Source organism: Capricornis sumatraensis, chromosome 8 (assembly GCF_032405125.1).
Source record: "Capricornis sumatraensis isolate serow.1 chromosome 8, serow.2, whole genome shotgun sequence".
Lineage (NCBI taxonomy): Eukaryota > Metazoa > Chordata > Mammalia > Artiodactyla > Bovidae > Capricornis > Capricornis sumatraensis.
Window position 1 is genome coordinate 80293322 of NC_091076.1, and position 23912 is coordinate 80317233.

At 51.0% G+C, this 23912-nt stretch overlaps 1 protein-coding gene across 3 annotated transcripts in view; it reads left to right on the forward strand.

The window, feature by feature from the left end:
* The first annotated feature begins 591 nt into the window (after positions 1-591).
* SHISA6 (shisa family member 6) overlaps positions 592-23912 on the forward strand; it is a 259575-nt gene continuing 236254 nt past the window's right edge. For all 3 annotated transcript variants that reach the window (XM_068978982.1, XM_068978983.1, XM_068978984.1), the window contains exon 1: positions 592-1232. In XM_068978982.1, coding sequence (XP_068835083.1) covers positions 592-1232 — 641 coding nt within the window. The remainder of the gene's footprint in view (positions 1233-23912) is intronic.

Below are 23912 nucleotides of genomic sequence, written 5' to 3' on the forward strand. Positions count from 1 at the left end.
GCGCGCGGGGCTGGCGGCCGGGGATCCGGCGGCCGGTGCGCCCCGGGGCCGCTGGGCCCCGTCTCGGGAGCGGGCTCCGCGCCCCTCCCGGCCCCAGCCTCGCTCCTCGAGGGCTGCGCGCTCCCTCCCCGCTCGCCGCCCGCCTCCCAGTCGCCCCACCCCGTGACCGGCTCTCCGTCTTGTCCCGCAGGATCCGCCCGGACGGGGCCACGCCGCCGCCGCTGCTGCCGCCGCCCGGAGCCGCGCTTCGGGTCCCGCCTGAGCCAAGCCGCGCGCGGGGCCGCCGCTGCCGCCGCCGGCGGGGGATGGGGCTGCCCGGGAGGCGCGCCGAGCCCGCGGGGGGAGCGCGGAGCCGGCGCGCAGCCTGAGCCCCGGCCGCCCGCGCTGGGCTGGTCCGTGCGCACCGCGCGCTGCTGCCGCCGCCGCCCGCCCGCCGCCCGCCGCCCGCCCGCGCCCCGATGGCGCCATCGCCCAGGCGCCGCTGACTGCCCCGCGCCGCTCGCCCGGCCCGCGCGGCCCCCCTCGGAGCCCGGCCGGCCCGGGGAGCGGCCTGCCACGGAAGCCGCCCGCGCCCTCCCGCCCGGCCCCGCCATGGCGCTGCGGCGCCTCCTGCTGCTGCTGCTGCCGCTGCTCTCGCTCCAGCCCTTGGACCTGCTGCCCGGAGCCTGGGGCGCCCGCGGCCGTGCCGCCAACCGGACCCTGAGCGCCGGCGCCGCGGCCGTCGGGGGCCGGCGGCCCGGGGGCGCCCTGGCCCGGGGCGGCCGCGAGCTGAACGGCACCGTCCGGGCGCCCGGCGGCCCGGAGGCGGGGAGCCGGCGGGGACAGCCAGCAGCGGCGGTGGCGGCGGCCAGCGCGGCCGTCACCTACGAGACGTGCTGGGGCTACTACGACGTGAGCGGCCAGTACGACAAGGAGTTCGAGTGCAACAACAGCGAGAGCGGCTACCTGTATTGCTGCGGCACCTGCTACTACCGCTTCTGCTGCAAGAAGCGCCACGAGAAGCTGGATCAGCGCCAGTGCACCAACTACCAGAGCCCGGTGTGGGTGCAGACGCCCAGCACCAAGGTGGTGTCGCCGGGGCCCGAGAACAAGTACGACCCGGAGAAGGACAAGACCAACTTCACCGTCTACATCACCTGCGGGGTGATCGCCTTCGTCATCGTGGCCGGCGTCTTCGCCAAGGTCTCCTACGACAAGGCCCACCGCCCGCCGCGGGAGATGAACATCCACAGGTGAGCGCGGCCGCCCGGGGTGAGTGGGGGGCCCCGCCCGTCCCCCCAGCCTCTCTCCCGGCGGCTCACCCCTCTTCTCAGGCTTCCCTGTCCTCTTGGCATCTCACCCACTGCCCTCCCCGGGCTGCCTCCACTCTCTTAAGTCAACTTCCCTCCCCTGCCTCTTTGACAGGCAATAAATCAGAGCCTTCGGCGCCCTCTGCTCCATTTCTTCAGAACCGGGAACGCACGCTTTGGTTGGTAGGGGCATTTACAGGGCCAAATATACATTGGTGGAATCCCCGAGTTTGAGTGTAAGAATTGTGCACCTTCCAATAATCCCGGGTGGGGTTCCAGGGTGCAGGTTTCATGGCAGGTGGGCACCTCGCTGTAGGCGCTTTATTGTATTTGGTTTTCTGAATCAAGCCAGAGCAGTCATCTTGGATATAGGGAGCTGAACAGTGTTGGAACCTTACTGAAAAGAGTGTGGACTGAGTGTTCCCGGGTGTTTAGAGAGATGGGGGTGATAGGGAAAGGGAGCCTCCTGGGTAAGCAGGAATTCAAATCTGTGCATTCCGTCTTGACCAAGGGCAGATGGTTTCTCTTCATTGCATCCTGCCGAGTAGGATGCTTATCTGCCCTGCTGAGACTGGAGGACTTGTTCTTTTAAGCCCGGTGGGCAGAACGCAGAGTGAATGCTGCTTGCTATGTTCAAGCCGGTGGGCATCTTTCACTGCTTACACCAGGGAGGCAGTGGGGGGCTGCCTCCTGCCAAAACTTATGCCAAGGGCTCAAGATATGGTTGTCCAGCGTTCCACTGTGACTGCCTCCCACACTGCCACCCTAGCTTCTGGAGCACCCCTTGGGAGGTCCAAGCCGAGGGAATGGGAAAACCAGGCTCTCTTTACAACTCAGGGAACCATGCACACAGGGGACACAAGCTCAGCTCTGATGAATGGCTGGACATGGTTCAGCAGAGTCTTTCAAGGAACAAACCCTGCCTTGGAACGTGCCTCCGTTTCTGGCACATGATGTGGCCACTGCCCTAGTCATGGAGACCACCCCCTAGACCAGCCCTCCTTCTGAGTTTGCTTGCAGGCTCCCACGCAGAGTCCTAGAGCTTCAGCTCATCTCTGCACTCGGCTTGTTATCCTTTTAGCCTGAAAACCTTCTTCCCTCACTGCTGAGGACATTAATCACCTGTACCTTGATGAAGAGAGAGAAAGGCAGATAGAAATTTCTGGGCATCTCTTTTTTTTTTTTTTTTTCCCCTGGATACTGAGGGTGTTGAGAAAAGATGATGCTCTGTGGCTGATTTTGAGTCAAAATCCACAAAGTATGAATACTTTAATATTGACAAACTTGAGTGTTGGAACTGAGCTTCCAAAAGGAGGTGGGTTTATCGTCATCGCTCATTAATCCTGAAGCACCATTGCTCCATCCCACCGCCACCTTGCCTCTCAGGGAGTAAGTCAGTGCCTGGAGGGAAAATGATGGAGGAGTTGTGACAAGTAGTTTGTGGTCAGTCCTGGTTCTTAAAAGCAGAGGACCGGGGGGTGGAGAGCAAAATAAGGGCAAGGCACTCTGTCCTTCGGGTTTCATCTGGCAAACAATCCTCTCTCTTGGCTCCCCTTCCTGAAGCAGGTGTGCGGGGTCCTTACTCTTCTGCTTCTCCCTCCAGGTTCCCAGGGTTGTCCACCTTTGCTTTCTTTGACTGTTCTGGCCTCTCATCACCCCTTCCAGGCTGGCTGCGGTCTCCAGCTGGCTGATTCCCATGAAGCTTTCTTTGGGTTTCTCTCGTCCCCAGGCCGTTCTTGTCTGCACCCCTTGGGGAAACCTGTCCCTTGCCTTTTCCTCTGCCTCTTACTGAGTTCATTCATCATCCTCTGGGAGGATGCAGGTGGCCTGAGGAGGCTGGTGCTGGCCTCTGTCCTGTGGGCTGTGACCTTGGAGGCAGACGTCCCTGTTGCCTCACCACACTGAATCCTCAGCCCACCCCAAACTAGGGTGACTCGCGTGTGTATGGGTGTGCGGCTCAGTGTGATGCCGTGGGGGCCGTTTCTCTCCGAGCCTGGGGGAGAGAGGTAGCCGTGGGAAGGGTGATGAGTCTCAGCCCTCAGACCATTATGTAAATGAGGGCTGCTTCCCCCTCACATTCACCTCCTGATTTTATTCAGTTCACAGCACCTCTTCCAGCAGCTGCAGGCTCGCCTGATCAGTGCTTGGGAAGCCGTCGTGTTGATGCTTGTTAGGTAGGGGACAGAGCCCATTTCTGTGTTTAAGGGGGTGGGGGAGGGGACGGAGCATGAGCGAGCCATCTAGGACACTCCCCGAGTGACCTTGGACAGATCAGAGAAACTTATTTTTCAGTTCTGGACCACTTAGGCACATCGCAGCCCACCCCAACCTCTCCCTCGCCAGGCGTGGCAGGGTGAGTTTGCACATTAGCGGGAGCTGCCCACTGACTCCCGGGTGTGCCCGCATGGTACCTCCACGCTCCCACTTTGCTTGGAGGTCGCTGCTTCCTGTCCCAGGGAGTTTGGGGTGCAGATTGTCTTGTTGGGCAGGGGAGAAAGAGATAAATATTCACACTGTAATGAGTCCTCCCTGGAGAAAGTGAGAGAGAAGGGATGTGTACTCCTCGGAGGTCCACGGAGGAGGTGGGACGTGGGCTCTGTTCCGTACTCCTTGAAATAGTACAGCAAAGGCATTTCCTTTCTGAGACGGCAAAGGTTATTTGACTTGTTCCAGCGTGTGAGCCTCTGTGAAGATGGTAGATGAGCAGACGGGCTGAGCAGGAGGGATGTTTGTGGGAGCGATAGAAGGGTCAAAAGAAGGATGTACTTCAGGATGGGCCATCTGCCTCCTCGGGTGTCCAAGCCTGACTGGCCCTCAGCCTGCCCTGTGCGCACCCCTCAGGGTGGGCTTCCCTCTCCCCTCTCCAGCCCCTGCAGGGAGGAACAGATTTAGTCTTTTTCAGAAGTGATTAGACCTTGCCGTCTGTGTGAGCCATCCCCTTGCACCCCGCATCTGCAGGGAACCCACCAGCTCTCACACCGAAGCATGTGATCACGGACTCTCAGCTGGACCCCAGGGCAGGGAGAGAGGTGGCCTTGGGGACCAGAGGTGGAGCCAGGCTCTGGTTCTGGAGAGCCCTGAACATCGGGCGCCTGCCTTTCCCACGTGGGACCCCACTTCCCACCAGGATCTCAGCCTCATCTGACCCTCCCTTTGCACCTGCCCAGGCTGAGACTCAAGCTGCCGGACCACAGGTCGTCCCCGCCGCCGAGCTCAGTGTTCCCGAACAGCTTTGGCGACGCTTCCCTGGGGCTGTCTGTTCAGTGAGGGCCTGCCGAGGCCTCCAGGGGCAGAGGCTCTGCCCAGAACACGGCTTCAGAGAAGGGCTCCCTGTTGGCATTCAGTTCTGAACCAGCCCGCTCACATTCCCGTCCGTTCCTCCCTCCTCCTCACCTTGTGTTGATTCATTAGCGTCTTGGAGATGAGAATCATTCTGAGGGAGGAACAGTGTGGCTTTTTTTTTTCTTAATGGCTAATGAGCAGATGGGTCAGGAAGCTTTTAGGATGCTGTAGGTGCAGTGGGTGAGGCCAGAGATGCCCGAGGTCCTCACTCTGGCTACCCAGGGAAGAAGGATGGAGGAATTTAAGGTGCAGATGGGTGTGGAGAAGTGCTCAAGGCTATGGGAAGAAAAACCTGAGCTGATGTCATTAGGGAGAAGGAAGCGTATTCGTGACCCCAGGTAACCTAATCAAAATGGGCCTACATCTTGAGTTCTTCTGCTTATTTCTAGAAACATCAAGGGAACACTGTGTCCTACCTTTTCTTCCTACCGAAATTAATTACAAACCCGAAGAGCCCTGTTTTGTCCGCACAGGCCACGTAATTGCGGCAGCGGGACCACTCTGCCAACTGATTTAGTGAGTTCTCTTCCCAGGTTCCTGGGCAATGAATTGTCAGATCACTTCAAACACTCCATTTTTTGAAGCACTGTGGGCTCGCTAGAATGAATTGATCTAAACCGAGAGTCAACTTGTATTTTGTTTTTATTTTTTTAAACTTCAAATATAGCAGTTTGAGGGAAAGGGAAAAAAATGCAGCTTGCCTTGGACTGAAGGTCTTAGCCTTGCATGTTTTCCATTTTCTTGGAGTTAAAAAAAAAAAATGCAGAGAGAGAGAAGTGAAATTGTGGAAGAATTTAAGAAGGCTTATGGGAGGAGGGGTCAGGGGAAGGATAGCAGGAAGACAGAAAGGAGCAAAAACAGGAAAGGGAGGAAGGTGACCAGGGGCCAGAGGTGGACTGCATTGCCCAGATCCCCAGCGCTTGTCTTCCTCCTGACCCCTGCAGCCACGTGCGTGCGTGTTCAGTCAGCAGATGAGCCTGCCCACCGGCTATTGGCAGGAGCATTTCAAATCATAAAATGTAAGCCGTTACCTTTGACCCATGAGGCTAAGCAGAGTTCATTCTTAAAAAAAAAAAAAAAAAGATATATATATACATATATCAATTCAGTTCAGTCGCTCAGTCGTGTCCGACTCTTTGTGACCCCATGGACTGCAGCATGCCAGTCTTGGCTATGCCGGGCTTTAGTTGCAGCATGTGGGGTCTAGTTCCCTGAGCAAGGATCGAGCCTGGGCCCCCTGCATTGGGAGCTCAAAGTCTTAGCTACTGAACCGCCGGGAAAGTCCCTAGGCAGAGTTCCTTCTTGAGAGAGTGGGTCAGCCATGCAAAAATCCTGGCACTTGGGGAGTCCTCCCTGGAATGTTGTTTGCTGTCTTCCTGGGTGCTCCACCCCCACCTCAGCCCTGGAAGGCGTGCACTTCTGTCCCCTTTCCTGCCCACCCTCAGAGCATGTTCATTTGGAGAAAGCTTCTGCTGTGGTCCTAAGAGCTGACCCACAGTTTCTGGCTGCTAGGACACAGGAGGAGAAAGAGCCCAGCGCATTGTTTTCAGCCTGTTTTAATGGGAGATCAGAGTGAGCATGCAGTCGATTTCAGATCAACTGTGCAGGAAGCAGTGGTTAAGAGCTGATCAAGAGCTGATCCCAGACGGACAGGCCCTGGGGTCTGGGAGAGAAGGAAACTACTCAAAAAGAAGCTTCCTCTTCCTAACTCCTCTGCCTGGTTCTCCATGGCCTGAAGGGATGGTCACAGGTATTCAGTTTGGCTTCTTCCCTAGAATCAGTGAGAATCCCCACTGAGTGGTGGAAGGAGCTCCCAGGCCCTGGCTCCTGGGTATCATCACTGGCCTTCTCTGCCATCCCCATCCCTCCACTCAAAGTCCCGCAGAAGCTTATTTTTGAAATTAGGATGAATTCAAGTGCGCTTTGTCTTACATCCCTTGACAATATATATCCCATGGAGCCACAGAGTTATGGTTTGAACTTCCTGGTGTAAAGACCATCTCAGATGGGTGATGGGGACAGGGAACTTTAATGGACTCGATGAGGGCCTGGGCTGCGTTCATTTTTGTGCGCATACTCAGTCTCTCGGTCGTGAACAATTCTTCGTGACCCCATGGGCTGTAGCCCACCAGGCTTCTCTGTCCGTGGAATTCTGCAGACAAGAATACTGGAGTGGGTTGCCATTTCCTTCTCCAGGGGATCTTGCCAACCCAGGGATGGAACTCGGGTCTTCAGTATCTCCTGCACTGGCAGGTGGATTCTTTTACCACTGAGCCCAAGTTTATGTTTGAAATACATTTAAAAATGTGATCCTCCCACCCCTTTTCTCTATCTTAGGAAACACCTACCTTTTATTTCTCTCCAGGTCACATTTATGACTCCACACTGCCAGCATCTTCATTTTCAGATGCTGCAGACAGGGACGAGGGCTTGGTGGGAAGGTTTATCAGTGCCCTCTCAGAAGGTCTCAGTTCCTTGGCCTTGGGCAGGCTTATTTTTCACCCATTCAGGGCACATTGCTAACCTCATCTATCTATCTATTTATATATATTTAAATTTCTGGAAATGAAACCAAAATGTTCTGAAAAGTCAGAGGAGTACTTTCTTTTATTTTATCATCCATGGACAGAACCATAGCGTTTTCATTGCAGTCTAGTCATTTAACTTAGCTCGCTAATTTTGTAAGCCACGCAGCTGGAGCCCAGGGAGGCCAGATGACAATGCCAAGGGTCCCCAGGGAGGGAATGAGTGATCTTGAACCAGAAGCCATGGTGCTGGTGTCCTGGGCCACCAGGTCAAGCCTTATCTTCTCACCCAGTGGAAAATCTCTTCTATTTTACTTTATGTACGTGTGTCTTAGTCATCACCAGATAACTTTCAGATATTTAGAGATGTGAGTGACAGCCTTCTCCCTCCTCCTACTTCCCTACACTTTTTTCCAGCCCGTTTCTCATTCATTTTTTCCGTCCACTAAAATGACTTCCATTCACTTCCTCGGTCCCTGGCAGTTTCTCCGAATTCCTTTGTAAAGGGCAGTACCCTGCGCTGAAGTTGTTATTATGATCCTTTAATAAGAGCTGAGTAATGCAGACCATTTGAAGAAGGAAAATACAGCACAAGCCAAAGAGTTGTGAACCAGAGTAATGGGTCGTGGATAAAACTATGGGCAGAAATCTGTAATTAAACACACGGGCTGTGAGTGCCTTCTGTCTCTCCCAACGATGGGTGAGGATGCTGGAACCCACCAGGCAGATGCACGTTTCAGTTTTTTTTCCAGAGACCAGAGTGCCCCTGATAGCTTAGTTGGTAAAGAATCCCCCTGCAGTGCAGGGTTGATTCCTGGGTCGGGAAGATCTGCTGGAGAAGGGATAGGCTATCCACTCCAGTATTCTTGGGCTTCCCCTGTGGTTCAGCTGGCAAAGAATCTGCCCGCAGTGCGGGAGACCTGGGTTCTATCCCTGGGTTGGGAAGATCCTCTGGAGAAAGGAATAGCAACCCACTGGGCCTGGAGAATTCCATGGACTGTGTAGCCCATGGGGTCGCACAGAGTCAGACACGACTGATTGACTTTCACTTTCAGAGTGCCCCCAGACATCCCTTGGCCCCCAAAGTGGGTGATTTCAGGCCTGTCCTCCAGGACGGCTCTGTGACCGACTGAAACACCTTCACTGCTGCCCATCTTGCTCTTTCTCAGCTCTGGGCCGAGACACCCCAGGGCCGGGGTGCATATAAATTGAGGGGACCAGAGAAGCTTCGAGGAGGATGACTGATGAAGCTGGAAACTTGGGCTCCGTCATTCTGTTGAAATTCACCTCTGTGGCTTGCAGTTTGGGGTTTTTGCCCACAACATGCCCAAGTCCTCCTGGGAAAGAAGTAGGATGTACCTGTCCTTTTGTGTTATCCTTCTCGGTGGTCACCTTGGGAAGCCACCTGCTGATTCTTCCCTAGAAATTTTCGCCACGGTTTCTCTCTTGGAAGTGCTTTCAGAGCCCATGTGTGTTGTTTTGACTTTTCATCATGCTAGCATATTTTTATCCTTCTAGGGTAGATGGTTATAAGCATCGATGTTGTGGGGCTGAGGCTGATGAATGAAAAGTGGTGTTTGGCTGGTTACTGATCAGAAAGGAGGGAGACCCGCTTACCCAGGGGCCGCGTCAGCTGCCTCCAAAGGCAGGTGCCCAGAAGAGGCATCCCAGTACTGAATGCATTCAAGTCCTCTGCTCGTGATGACCGCTAGGAAAGGGCCCCTCCCTACATGGAAGGGCGATTACTGCCCTTAAGAAAAACAGCTTTGTGTTCTCCCAATGTGTCTCAGCAGACAGCAGAGGAGCTGGGAGAGGGGAAAAAAGGGGGTTCAATGTGCAGCAAAGGGCTCAAATAGCCACCCAGAAAAGATTAAAAATGGTCTCACATTTCTGCATGAGATAGTAGACAGGTAGCCCAACATTCCTAGTTTGATTCTGAGGGTAAAGGGACCCAATTTCTTTGGGATGCATGTGGCCAGGCATGGGAGTGAGAGCCGGGTGCCTGCCATGCTCTGACTTCCCTCCCCTCCATCAGAAAGGCCAGCACCTCTGCAGTTCAGCACTCAGATGAGGTCACTGCTTGGGCTACACAGCCACTGATGAAGCAGAAGTGTTTGCAAGCACAGAAAAATGGGGTTTCCGGTGAGCATTGCTGGGAGAATCCTCGTGTGGTAACTGCGCCTCCCCAGACCCCCAAAAGTACATTCATTCCACAGGGTTGATCACAGAAATGGAGCCAGGATGGGGCAGGCTGACTTTAAGGGCAGGTGACAAGGAGCCAGCAGGTGTAGCAGTTGTGGCCAAGTCTTGTTCCTCTTTGGTGCTGGGGAGGCGGTGGGCTGCGCTGCTGTGGGTGGGGCAGGGTGCCTTCTTCTCAGTCGGGAGCCAGTGGGTGCTGAGGGGCTGGGGCAAAGCCTCTGCTCCCACCAGCCCCACACGGTCACTCTGGAGCACTCTGGGAGGGGTCAGTTCTGCTCTGTGGCTGGCCATCCCCCTCCCTCTGCTCAGGCGTCCAGAAGTGTCTCCCTGGAGCTTCTGATGCACGACCTCATCACCCGTCACTCCAGAAAGCCGGTGTTGAGGACCTGAGAGCTCAGTTAGGTGAGGGCTCAAGGTCGTGTGGATGAAGCAGGGGGTTGCAGGGGATGGGGAAATAGTCAGAAGAGCACCCCTCCTCCAGGACTTCCCTCTGTACCTGGCATCCTGTGTGAGCTCACTGCATCCTTCTACCACCCTGAGTCTGGAGCCTGTTTAACAGATGACAGAATCAACTCAGAGAGGCTTAGTAACTTGCCCAAGATCACACAGCTAGTCCATAGCTGGCCACTGTCTCCTTTGCGGGCCAGCAGGTCACCTGGCTCTCACCTTCCTGAACATAAATGAGTCAGTGATGCTTAGACTACTTGAGAAAGCAAAGAAATCGTCCCCTGTTGTTGTTACTCACTCCGCTGTGTCCAGTTCTTTGTAACCCCATGAATAGCAGCACGCCAGGCTCCCCTGTCCTTCACTATCTCAGAGTTTGCTCAAACTCATGTCCATTGAGTGGATGATGCCATCCAACCATCTTATCCTCTGTCACCGCCTTCTCTTCTTCCCCCAGTCTTTCCCAGCATCAGGGTCTTGTCCCCTGAGATGTGTCATTTCTGTAAGGGACCGGAGAATGAATGACCTAAGGACCAGGGTACCTCGAATCAGGGCTGGTGGCCTCACTTGCATTGCATGCAGGCATAAGGCACCTGAGGCAGTGAAAAGGGCTTCTCTTCGAGAATGGATTATGCTGGTGGAGGATTGTGAAGACAATACCAAGAAAAGGTAAAAAGTAAAAACACACAAAAACACACTGGTTTTAATTGGGGGGAAAAAAAAACAGACCGTAAAACAACTTCTCCCTTAAACCTTTGCAATATTGAAAGGATGCCCCCAGAGCAATTCTGCAGGAGTCCTGGCTCCTGAGAGAAAAGAAGCGATTTGAGGGGCGAGAGGATGGACCTCGCGCCATTCCCAGTTTTAATTACAAAGACGTACGGCTCACAAACAGCTCCATTTATCACAGCTCCCCACTCTGCCCCATTTATAACATCGAGCACAGCACTCGCCAGACCCAGAATCCCGGCCAGCTCACCCTGCCTCCTGGCTCTACTTCTGCTCTTTCTCGTCTTGATGTTCTGCGCCCTGCGTTCTCATTCCTCAGTCTTCACTGGAGTTTCTCTGCTTCTCCAGGCCTCAAGCCCCCTGTCCTGAAAAGCCCACGAGAAGGAAAGAGCCCTGGGTTTTGCTGTCTAGCTTCAGCCATCTTGACCGCTGGCGGTGGTCACAGTCACGGTCACAGCCATGGTGGTGGTCCCTGGCAGAGCTCACGTTCCCCGGTCTGCAGCTTAGGTCCTTAACCCTCCGATCAAGGCAGGTGTGGGAGTGTGGAGGTTTCTGGGCACTGTTTGCAGCCCCCACCCTGGTCAGAGGGGCAGGAGAACCCTGGACCCTCTTGCCCTGGAGCCGCTGTCCCCACCTCGGGACCTATGGAAGCTGAGTTCCAGTCGGGCACTGGGTGGCCACGCACTTGGCCCCGTTCCTCAGCGTTTGGGAGGGGAGTCACAGCTTTCTGCAGGCTTCACAAACACTCTCATTCTTCCTTGCTTTTTTGGCATTTGGTCTCGTGTACTGTTCCCATTAGCTCCGACATTAAAGTCTCATTACTTAGGACATCTGTCCTCTGGACAGAGTCGCCGTTCCCTCAGCCAAATATCCTCTTCTGGGAAGGAGGCTTCCCACCCAGACAGTCAACACTTCCTTCTCCTTCCATCCTGCTGGTCCAGCGAAGAGGGATTTGAACCCTGGAAGTAGGTGCCAGAGTGAGAAGGAGGGGAATATGTCCAGAACCCATCCACCCCCCCACCACCCCAGACTCTGAGGTCCTGGGGTACAGAGCCCCGGGATCTGGGGCAGGGAGGGAGCCAAACCCCATACTAGCAAAGAGGATGTCTCCAGGAGAGCTTTGCTCCCTCAGTCCTCTGATCAGCCTTGGATCCTGTCGGTAGGGACTCTGGCCTCGGTCACCCCCATGTCTGGGCAACTGAAGGTGGCCTATGTTAACCAGCCCATGTGCTGAAGCTGCTCCAGAACTTTGGGAAGAATCTGGACTCCAGCCGCCCTCTTGGACCTTCTCTGCCTTTTTATTGTCTCCTGAGAAATCTGCCTGAACATTCCCAGGAGTGCTGTCCCGTCGGCTCAGAAGGCTCTTCTGGCTAAGGGAACTCGCTCAGCTCTTGTGCTCTCAGATCCTCAACAGCCAGCGTCTTACCCACCTCTGTGCCCGCGCCCCTCCCCCACCCCGAGCATCTGCGAAGAGAACCCGGCTTTCAGCAGAGGATCTGCTGCTTCTCCGTCTTTTAAGTCACATCATTAAAATGTTGCTTCGTGTTCCTTTCGGTGTCTTTAACCACCATGGCCTCTGTCTCCATCTGTCCTTCTTTTGATTCGTCCTCTGTTGCGAGTCCTTTTATTTCTTTCCTCACTTCCTGGTAACTTGTCCTGTCCTGCTGTAACTTCATTAGGCTGCATCGATTCAGACTCTGCTAATTCAAAATTTATCCAAATGGGACCTCGGCGAAGTTGCTTTTCTTTTCTCTGTCTGATAAAAAGCTGATGAACAGATTAATAGCTCAGAGGAGACTGCAGGGATGGTACAGGGTGCATCCACCAGGCAGAAAGACAGACTGTGTTCAAGCGGGCTCTTCTGCAGACAATCGGCATGCTAATTACAAATCATTCTTATCTGTTCAATAAAGTAGCTCTCCGAAGATCAATTTTCTTTTTTTTTTTAGCCTAGTTGGTAATCCTGCAATGGCCCAGGAAGCAGTAAAAATGCATTTCCTTTCAAGTGTGTTATAATTTTCACGTCTGTGTTATTGAGTGAGATTACTAGCCCGCCCCCATTTCTGCTGGATTGGTGATGCTTGCCCATTGGGCTGCTTCAGATTCCCTTTTGGATTCCCTCTGGGGGCTCCCACTAATTTCCCTTCTTTTTGTTTTCTGTTATTTTGTATTTCCCTGAGGTTTTAGAATCCGTAAACTCTCGCTCTCAGCTTTGATGGATTATGCCACCACGTGGGCCCCCCCTCACTCCCTTGGGCCACAGGATGACCAGCTGGGCATGAGAGCTTAGGGACCTAGAAGCAGACAGGATGGCTGGCCCTGTCTCTGGGTTTAAGAGGACAGAGATCTCTGTCTTGCCTCCGTCCGTTCTTTCCCTATTGTCTGTTCCTGCGTTGCTGTCCCGACCCCACTCTTTGGATTGACCAGGCAGCTTTGCATCCACTGTAGGACGAGATAGGATGCCCTTTGTTATTGTCCAGCGGCTGAGTCTTGTCCGACTCTTTCTGAAACTCCATGGACTGCAGCACGCCAGGCTTCCTTGTCCTTCACTCTCTCCCAGAGTTTGCTCAAACTCGAGTCCATTTGGCACACCACTCCAGTGTTCTTGCCTCGAGAACCCCATGGACAGTATGAGAAAGGATGTCCTTAGAGGCACCCTTACAGGAAAGGACCTTGGCCTCTTTCCCTTGGCCTGCTTTGGCGGCTCTCGAGGGACCCCTAGCTAAGCCCCCTTCCTCTCGCTCCTGGAGGTTGGCATCCATCTTTCTCTGCCTTAGAGCGTTTCCTGAAGATAGGAAGCAGGCTCATCACAACTTCTGTCACTTTCTGTGCCCATGACCATGGGTGAGCCCCTCAGCCCTGCTCTGGCCTGTTGCCCTGCTCTGGGGTAGGGGACTCTCCGGTTGTGGAGGCGTGTTCTTCTCTGGCCCCTTCTGTTCTCAGCGCACCTGGGAGGCTCAGGTCCACAGAGATAACTCGTGTCCTTACACACACGGCTGCCCTGGCCTGTAGGAGAAAATGCATTTTCCTTGCACACTCTACTCATATAGAATGCTGTCTGCACGTGGCCTCCTGTGAATGCTTGTCTTTAACATCTTAAACTCACGGACCCTCTTGGTTCCCAGGGGCAGATGACACATTTTAGTGCCTCCCCCTGTGGGCTCCAGATGTGTCTAGAGCTGGGGCTCTCTCTCCCCCTGGAGGTGGTAACGTTCTCTTCCTCGGATGCAATTCTCGTTCAGTTAATTCTCGTGGGAAGCCAGTATTGACTTCCTTCTGAGGCCTGCCCACTGGAGCATGGGCTTCCCTGGTGGCTCAGCTGATAAAGAATCCACCTGCAATGCAGGAGACCCCTGTTTGATTCCTGGGTCAGGAATATCCCCTGGAAAAGGGATAGGCTACCCACTCCAGTATTCTTGGGCGTTCCTGGAGGCTCAGTCAGTAAAGAATCTGTCTGCAATGCAGGAGACCTGGTTCGATCCCTGGGTTGGGAAGATCCTCTGGAGGAGGGCCTGGCAACTCACTCTAGTATTCTTCCCTGAAGCATCCACAAGGACAGAGGAGCCTGGTGGGCTACAGTCCATGGGGTCACAAAGAGTCGGACACGACTGAGTGACTAAGCACAGTGGAGCAACCTCTACCCTTGGGTACCGAACCCTTTCAATAGTTGCATTGATGTGAAGGTACTTGAACTTGGAAATGGCAATAGTGTTTATAATTGTTGTTTTTTTAAAGAAAGAAAGAAAGAAGACAGAGAAAAGAAAACAAAGGAAAGAAAAAGGGATGTAGGAAGAAGAAAGAAAAAGAATAGCTGAATCTTTTGCAGAAAATGTTGCCCTGGTCCGTCTAACCCATTTGTCCTTTAAATACCTGGACAGAATCCTTGTTTTGCTTTTTGCGCCCTAGTAGAAGCCTGACTTGTGATGGTCTCGCAGGGAGGAACAGGCACTCAGCACTTGGCTTGCAGAATCCAAGTTCAGAGTTTGGCAAAGCTGGTGTGTGACCAGATGCCTTTCTGACCTTAGGCCTGAGTGGAAAATATGGGCTGTAGGTGGTCCCTTCCAGAATGACCCGTAGCCACAGGCCTGCCATGTGGCTCCCTCTCCATGGCAGGCGTTTTGCCATCTGGCTTGCCTGAGTCAGCTGCCCGGCTCCCCTCTTCCACCTGTATACATGTGCTTTCCTCGTGGTTCTATTGGCTGAGCCTCTGTAGACCCTGGGAGGTTGTATTTGGGTTTATTTATTAGTCAAATATTTTAAGTAGTGCTTACAAGGTAACGGGTTCTATTCTAAGTGCTCTGCAAATACAAACTTGTTTAATCCTCGTAATAACCCTGAGAGGTGGACATTATTTTGAGGCCTTAGTATTTTGGCCTTAGTTTTTCAATAAGGACACAGAACCTCTGGGCACTTAAGCAGCCACCTCATGATCACCGGTATCCTGAAAGTGAAGTGAGAAGTGTTAGTCACTCAGTCATGTCTGACTCTTTGTGACCCCATGGACTAGAGCCCTCCAGGCTCGTCTGTCCTTGGAATTCTCCAAGCAAAAATACCAGCCTGGGTAGCCATTCCCTTCTCCAGGGGAATCTTCCTGACCCAGGGATCGAACCCGGTTCCCCTGCATTGCAGGCAGATTCTTTACTGTCTGAACCAGCAGGGAAGACCCACCAATATCCTGAGTTGTCAGAATTCTGACCCAGGTACTCTGGCTCCAGACTCCCATATTTAGCTAGTAGGTTATACCACCTTCCTCTTGCCTCTCCTATAGATTTATGCCTGTGCTTACAGCAAATCGAGAAGATGACTCCAACAGTATCAACAATAAGAGAAGCGGCAGGTTCATTTATTAGCTCGTCTATCACCTGGCTGCCCAAGTGGTCCTGCTAACAGATCTTGGTAGCATTTCCATTTTCTCATTTCCAAAGGGTAGCTGCCTTTCACCCATTCTGATCTTTGATGCATGCTCAGACAATCCAAACGTTTCTGTAAAAGTCTGTGCTTGGTATAGATGCTACCAAATTTCCTAGGCATGGGTAGATTTTCACGTGATTCGTGAGACAAGGGCTGGTGCGTGGGGAGGAGACACTATTAGGGATGAATCGCGGTTCCCGGGGAGGTGCGTCGACTCTGTGCCGGGCCTGAGGCTGGCCGTGGGGGACAAGTGCCCACGGGGTTGCAGGGATTGCCCTGCTGGCCTGCAAAGCAAAGCAGGCCAGCTGAGCTTTCCCTTGCTAAGTTCGGCCGTGCTTATTGGCCGTGATGAATTCCGACTGGGCTGGGGACAACTCGGACCTGGGGAACGGCTGGGCGCAGATGCACAAACATTGTTATCACAACAAAAGAGATTCTCGCCATCCATTCGGAGCCTCTGAGTATGTGGAGAGCGGTCTTGTGTGCACACAAAGCTGGCAGCTGTGTTTTTCAAGTGGACTGTGAGAGAACCAGGAAAAGGAGAACTGAATCAAGCCATTCTCCTTGGTCCATGTTTATTAAAAATATATTCACTTCAATTGTCTGGAGTTTGTGTTTCAGAGGATAAAAGCACCCTGGCTGCCCAGTAGATAAGGATGAAGCTGAGGGGAGAGAGGATGCTGGCTGTTTCCTGAGTGGCAGGGTCAAGTAAAAGCTCAGTCATCCAGGACTCAAATAACCAGGATATTTCATTTAACCAGAGTAGAACATCTACCCTCTACTTTTAGGAGAAATAGTGCAGAAGTAGCAATCAGAATCGTCCATGGTTCGTTCTGCAGTTTTTATAGGAATTCCATTTCCCAGCTTGTCTCCATCCTACTGGGTTTTCTCTGTGAAGAGAACTAAAGATTAGGTTGGTGGCCCTCTCATGGAAGAACCTTGCATTTTTTATAAGTAATTACATTCAGTATACTCTACTTAATTAGGCAGGAATGCTTTTAGAAAATTCTTCAAAAACAAGAGTGTTCTCATTAGTCATTAGGAATAAAAAAACATTAACCAGAATAGCTTATTCATGGAATAGTTCATCTGTTTGGCCTTTTATCATCCCTATCCAAAAGCGTAATTTTTTTTCCTGCTCCTCCGGAAAAGAGAAAGGTCCTGATTAAGAGTCTCAACTCTCCAGCTTGCCTCGCTCTTGGTACGGAAAAATGTACTGGACACCAGCTAGACTGATTTCCCTGCTTCCGTGGTGGTTATGTGGCCCTGAGAGCCAGGGACGTGGCAGAGGCAGAAGGCTGGCTCCCATCTGTTCTGCTTCAGTGAGCAGAAATATACATGGGCTCTTCATGGAAAGTATGTGAATTGAGATCAAAAAGACTTCTGAGGTTAACTAAGTGTTCCTAGCTTCCCTACTTCATTTAAGGGAAACCTAAGTTTTGCTTTCTGCCCAATGAGTCATGATCAGGACAAAACAGTTCCAGGTATTTTATGGGGCACCCTTTTGCCACATTTGTTTTCAAACTTGGAAACTCTGCAAAGTCCTGGGACTTCTGGATGGGACTTCTGGCAAGAACTCCGTAGAGTAGGGCTCGTGCAGAGCAGGGGTCTAATGAAGTGTACTGGTGTTCTACTCAAGGGTTTCATTTGATGGAAGATTGCCTGCTAGCACAATGTAAAAACTTTCATCGCTGTTGATTTTGATGGTGATAACTCACTGAGGTGAATAGAAATGGGCAGTTGGGTGACCACTGAGTTCTGTCTGGGTAGATTTTTCTGCTAAAGATTGAACACAGTGTACAATGTCATATTCAGAGACCATTGTAGGAACATAGTAGGTAAAAAAGTATGATTAAGTGATGGAGGATTGGAAGGAAAGATGGATGGATGGATGGATGGATAGATGAAAGGATGGATGGATGAACTGATGGAAGGATAGGTAGGTTGATGTTTGGGTAGATGGATGGGACGGATGGATGGATGAATAGACAGACAAATGGGTGAATGGATAATTCAGTGGTATAAAGTCAGCCTCTTAGTTGAACCTACTTACATTTGAAATCTGGATTTACCGCTTATTAACTGTATAATGTTCGGAGTTAGAGTAGGAGAGGTTCAGAAAAAGAACGAGACCGGCACTCTACAGGAACAGATCACCTTTAATGAGGTGAGAAGGGGCAGCAGTCAGATTAGCGAGCTGCTGTGCTTATCTAAGAAAGAGTAAGTATATACAGGCATGTATGTAGAAAGCTATTGTCTTAAGGGGGCCTGTTCTTCTCCAAGGTTGCTCGGAGTAATTCTCTCTTAAATGGCTGGGGCAAGGAGTTCTGGAGATTGGCCAGAGGCTGGGCTGGCTTGGAGCTGGGCGTAATCAACCTAAAGTCTGTTTTTTTCTTCGGATGAGAAAGTTCTTTGTTTTGCCTAGAATGGTGGGGAGGACCTGGAGGGCAGTTTTAACTCCAGGCTACCTTGAGCCATGCAACTTTCCTTCAAGCTGTGTGACCTCAGGCAAGATATCTAATATCTCTTAGTCGTAATTTTCTCATCAGTTAACTACGGTTACCAATAGCACCTACTCTATAGGGTCCTTTTGAGGATTATATAAGATCGCACATCAAAGAGTTTAGCACTATGTCTGGCACATAGTAATTGCTCAGTAAATTAAAGCCTTTAATTTCCCAAGCTGGCAGGACTATGAAGCAGAGTTATAACCAAGGTTTTCTTTACTTTTCTAATGTTGAGAGAATCGTTTGCCATTTTGAGACAGATTTCATGTCTTGAATGCAAGTAGCACACGTCAGAATGTTGACTGGGCTTGGTCCCTACAGGAGTTGTGATAACTCAATACTTAGGAAAATGCAAACGCACTTTCATTCCTTGAGACCACTGACAACATTAACCAAGGTGTTAAGCGAATGAATAATTGGTCTTGACCTGAACCACTCATTGACTAATTGTTTCTCTACGCCCAAATATTAACTGGCATTTGCTAAATTAGCAGACTCAGCTGGAAACACTGGGAGAACTCATTCAAACTGACAATTCTTAGGAAAGTGAGATGGATAAAATAGGCAGTCGCAGTGAGCAGAAGGACGTCAGGACTCCAGCAAAGAAGCCCTGAGTTGAAATTTCATTTCCATCAACGTTTCGGTCCTAGAATTAGCCTGAGCCTCAGTGTCGTGTTTAAAATTGGGGTAACCATAGCTGCAAAGGTTCCAGGTTTGGTACAGGCACCGTGCTGGACAAGGCAGTTGAGGCCCTTAGAACCCGTTCGGTGTTCTCCACGTATAAGATGCAACTCAGTTCAGCAGATGGTTAACACACAAACAATGAGTCCTGAAGAACATGAACATTTCCTGGCTTGAGTGATCAGAATGACTGTTTTCCCTGCTCAGATTTGCTGCCCAATTAATTAACTCTCCCCTGCTTGCCACACATTCACGGATGCCAAGGAATCCATGTGCTGCGAACCAAAACAATTAGGTAGATAATTCAGGCAAAAAGCATCGCTTTGTTTCCTGTATCCAGATACTGCAGTGAGGTGGCTCTGGGGGAGGGGGAGGTGGGGGAGTTGGGATGAGCAGGAAGAGAACCAGATTCTTCAAGTTCTTAAATTAGAACCTCTGTAGTCGGCATGGAGGGTGGGGTAGGGTGGGGCTGCCCTTGGCTGGGAACCGGCTTCAGTCCTCACCGGCCAGTCTCTCTCTCTCCCCCAGATTCTCTTTCCCCGGGAAGGTCTCTCTCTGATCCCGTCTCCCCATCTCTTGCCTTCTGGATCTCTTTCTTTCTCTGAGTTTCCCTTTGACTCTGTGTCCCATTTTCTCTCTGGCTCTGCCTGCCTGCCTGCTTCTGGCCCTTTGATTGCATTCCCTGCCCGGCTCCCCGGCCCACTGTCTCTGTCTACCCCATCATCTCTGAATCTTGCCCTCTGCGTCTCTCTGGCTCTGAGCCTCTGACTCTCTCCCCCTCCATTTGGCCCCCTTTCTGTCCATCTCTCCCCCACCCCCACTTCCATTCCCTCTCTGTCTCTACCTCTGTCCCTCTGTCGCTCCCTTGCTCTCTCTCTGTCTGACCTTCTCTCTCCCCTTCTTCTGAGTCTCTGCCCCTTCCTCCGATCCCTGAAGGAAACGGCCGCTCTATCACAAAATCCCCTTCATTCTTCCTCGGTGACCAATTTTCTTTCCTACGGTGAGAAAGTAGCTCAGGCCTTAACCCATTTCCTCCGGCGTATCCAAATTAATTAGGTGAGGCTGGGATCGCACATTTCAGAATTAGAGTAATATTTATTGAGCACCCTGGAGAGAAGGAGATGGAAAGTGGAGAGGAACAGGAGTGGGGAGGGAGGTCACCCATCTGAGGAGCTGAGGGAAGGGGGTGTGAGGTGATGGAGGGGGGCCCAGCACCATCCAGGAACAAGGACCACCGTTCCTGCTGCCCGAGGGCGCCGGGCAGGGGGGAACGCTAGGGGGGCGATGCTCAGGAGGCAGAGAAGCCTGCTGTGGGCGTGGCCTCCTGGGGCCCACACAGGGCAGGGTCCCTGCAGCCCAACTAGCCTGTCTGTTCAGCACACGTCCTTCTCCTTCGACTGGGCAGCCCAACGCAGCCCTGCCAACAGGGCACCTGGAGAGGGTGTCGTGCAAGTCATTACCTTCAGGAGGAGACAACTTGGCTGTAACCCAGTTAAAACTCCTTCTCCAGTAGCAAGCAGGGATGCTCTGGGGCACTTGATGCTCTCCAGAGAGGCTTCTTCCCCCTCACTTCTCAGCGCTCAGCATTGGCATGGCTTCTCAGGGTTGAGTACCGAGAGCCACCCCCTATCCACCGCCGACCAGTCCCAAGAGTCCTGATCACAGGTTGAACATCTCTGCTAGGTCCTCCTCGGCCAGTAAGGCTGGAGTGAATCTGCTGTGGGTTTGCCATTTACACTTTCCATATTGACCGAAAGGATGCTGGGTTGAAAGCCCTACAAAGGCTGGGACGGAGATACCCTTCTCTCCTTTCTCTCTTTGAGTAATGGCCGAGCAACGTGCCAAGACCCAGGGATACATTGAACGGGTCAGACACACAAGATCCCCTGGATTTCAAGATGTTCGTCTCAGTGTTGCCAGCCCTACTTGTCCCAGAGCCCAGCCCAGTGTCCCATCTTGGTAGATATTGCAGGAACTAGATTGCATTGAGCGTTAATCAAAGACCTACTCCACATAGTGCTGTAGCTCAGAGTTTCTCAACCTCGCCAGCACTTTGGGTGGGATAATTCTTTGTGGGGGTGGGGGTAGGGGTTGCTGTCCTGTGCAGTATGGGATGTTTAGCAACCTCCTCGGCCTCCGCCTACCAGCTGCCGATCGACTTCCCTCCCCAGTTCTGTGACAACCAAAAAATGTTACCAGACATGGCCAAATGTCGCCTAAGGGGCAAAGTCACTGTCATTCACGTAGATTTAGTCTTGACTTTCCAAAAACAGGGACTTAACCACTTGATTCTGTTTTTTCTTCATAGATAAGAACTTGATAGGCAAGATAAACACAAAAAAAGAATATAAACTTTTTTTTTTTTGGTAATAGTTGCTTTATTGAGATGTAATTCATCTACTATAAAATTAATCCTTGAATTTAGAAGTGTCCAGTTCAGTGATTTTTGTACATTTTCAGAGTTCTCCAACTATCACCACTGTCTGGTTTTAGAATATTTTCATCATCCCCCAAAGAAAACCTGTACCTGTTAATAGTCATTCTCCATTAACCCCTCCATTAGCCCCTAGTAGGGCTTCCCTCAGAGAAGGGGATGGAACCCCACTCCAGTACTCTTGCCTGGAAAATCCCATGGACGGAGGAGCCTGGTAGGCTACAGTCCATGGGGTCGCTAAGAGTCGGACACGACTGAGTGACTTCACTTTCACTTTTCACTTTCATGCTTTGGAGAAGGAAATGGCAACCCACTCCAGTGTTCTTGCCTGGAGAATCCCAGGGACGGGGGAGCCTGGTGGGCTGCCGTCTATGGGGTCGCACAGAGTCGGACACGACTGAAGTGACTTAGCAGCAGCAGGGCTTCCCTGGTGGCCAAGAGGTAATGAATCCACCTGCCAGTGCGGGAGACACCAGTTTGATCCCTGGTTGAGAAGATCCCTTGGAGAAGGAAATGGCAACCCACTCCAGTATTCTTGCCTGGGAAGTCACGTGGACAGAAGAGCCTGGCAGGCTACGGTCCATGGGGTCACAAAGAGTTGGACACAGCTGAGCAGTTAAACAGCAACAACAGCCCCTGGTAACCACCGGTCTGTTTTCTACCTCTATCGATCTGCCGAATCTGGGTATTTTCCATGCGTAGAATCATAAGCTGTGGTCTTTTGTGATTGGCTTCTTTCAAGTAGCGTGTTGTTTCCAAGATCATTCATGTTGTAGCATGTATCAAAGCATCTTGCTTTTTTAAGGCTGAATAACAAGCTGGAATCAAGATTGCCGGGAGAAATATCAATAACCTCAGATATGCAGATGATACCACCCTTATGGCAGAAAGTGAAGAGGAGCTAAAAAGCCCCTTGATGAAAGTGAAACAGGAGAGCGAAAAAGTTGGCTTAAAGCTCAACATTCAGAAAACGAAGATCATGGCATCCGGTCCCATCACTTCATGGGAAATAGATGGGGAAACAGTGGAAACAGTGTCAGACTTTATTTTTTGGGGCTCCAAAATCGCTGCAGATGGTGACTGCAGCCATGAAATTAAAAGACGCTTACTCTGTGGAAGAAAAGTGATGACCAACCTAGATAGTATATTCAAAAGCAGAGACATTACTTTGCCGACTAAGGTCTGTCTAGTCAAGGCTATGGTTTTTCCTGTGGTCATGTATGGATGTGAAAGTTGGACTGTGAAGAAGGCTGAGCGCCAAAGAATTGATGCTTTTGAACTGTGGTGTTGGAGAAGACTCTTGAGAGTCCCTTGGACTGCAAGGAGATCCAACCAGTCCATTCTGAAGGAGATCAGCCCTGGGATTTCTTTGGAAGGAATGATGCTGAAGCTGAAGCTTTGGCCACCTCATGAGAAGAGTTGACTCATTGGAAAAGACTCTGATGCTGGGAGGGATTGGGGGCAGGAAGAGAAGGGGACGACAGAGGATGAGAAGGCTGGATGGCATCACGGACTCGATGGACGTGAGTCTGAGGGAACTCCGGGAGATGGTAATGGACAGGGAGGCCTGGCGTGCTGCAGTTCATGGGGTTGCAGGGAGTCGGACACAACTGAGCGACTGATCTGAACTGAAGTGAATAATACTTTGTGTGACTACACAATATTTTATTAATCCATTCACCAGCTGATGGGCATTTGGGTTATTTCCACCTTTTGGCTATTGTTAATAATGCTGCTATGAACTTTCATATATAAAGTTTGTGTAGGCATATGTTTTCATTTCTGTTGGGCATATACCTAGGAGTATTCTAATTGCTGGGCCATATGGCAACTCTATGTTTAATATTTGGAGGAACTGCGAAACTGTTTAACAAAGGGCCTGCACCATTTTGCATTTCCACTGGTAGTGTGTAAAATCTCCAGTTTCTCCACCTCCGTGCCAACATTTGGAATTGTCTTTTGGTCATAGCTTTTCTGGTGGGTGTGAACATGTATCACATTGTGTTTTTGATTTGTGCTTTCCTGTTGACTAGTGATGTTGAGCTACTTTTCATGTGTACGTTCTTTGGAGCAATGCCTAATTATATCTTGTCCATTTTAAAATTGTGTTGTTTTTTATTGCTGAATTATAAGAGTTCTTTAAATGTTCTGAATGCAAATCTCATAGCAGAAATATGATTTGCAAGTATTTTCTCCCGTTCTCTGGGTTGGCTTTCATTTTCTTGGTGCTCTTTTCTGATGTAGAAATGTTTGTAGTTTTGATGAAGTCGAGTCTGCAAATTTTTTCTTTTGTTCCTTCTGCTTGGGTATCATATCTAAGAAACCTTTGCCAAATCTGAGGTTACAGAGACTGATTTCTCAATTTTCTTCTGAGAGAATATAGTTTTAGCTCTAATATTTAGGTTTATGATCCATTTTGAATTAATCACTACATATGGTAAGAGGTGAGGGTGCAGTTTTGTTCTCTGTGCGGATGTCCATTTGTTGAAGAAACCTCTTTTCCAGTGATCATGGCATCCTTGTCGAAAATCAGTTGAACATAGATGTATAGGTTTATTTCTGGACTCTTCAATTTGATTCCACTGGTCTGTACTTCTGTTGTAACTTTTAACTTGCTACTTCCTTACCATGGAAAAATGGTAGGAAAGTGTCTTTCATAAATAGGGTGAAGGAGTCTAGGTAATTTGTGTGGATGTGTGGTTAAAAAATATGTAAAATATTGATCACATTTTGGAATTAAAAGGGATCTTCGAGGTCATGCTAGTTTAAACTGTTTGTTTTGCTGCTGGGAAATAAAAAGATTAAATTTCAATTTCAGAGGCTAACAAATCTGTCTGAAAATTCACAGCTA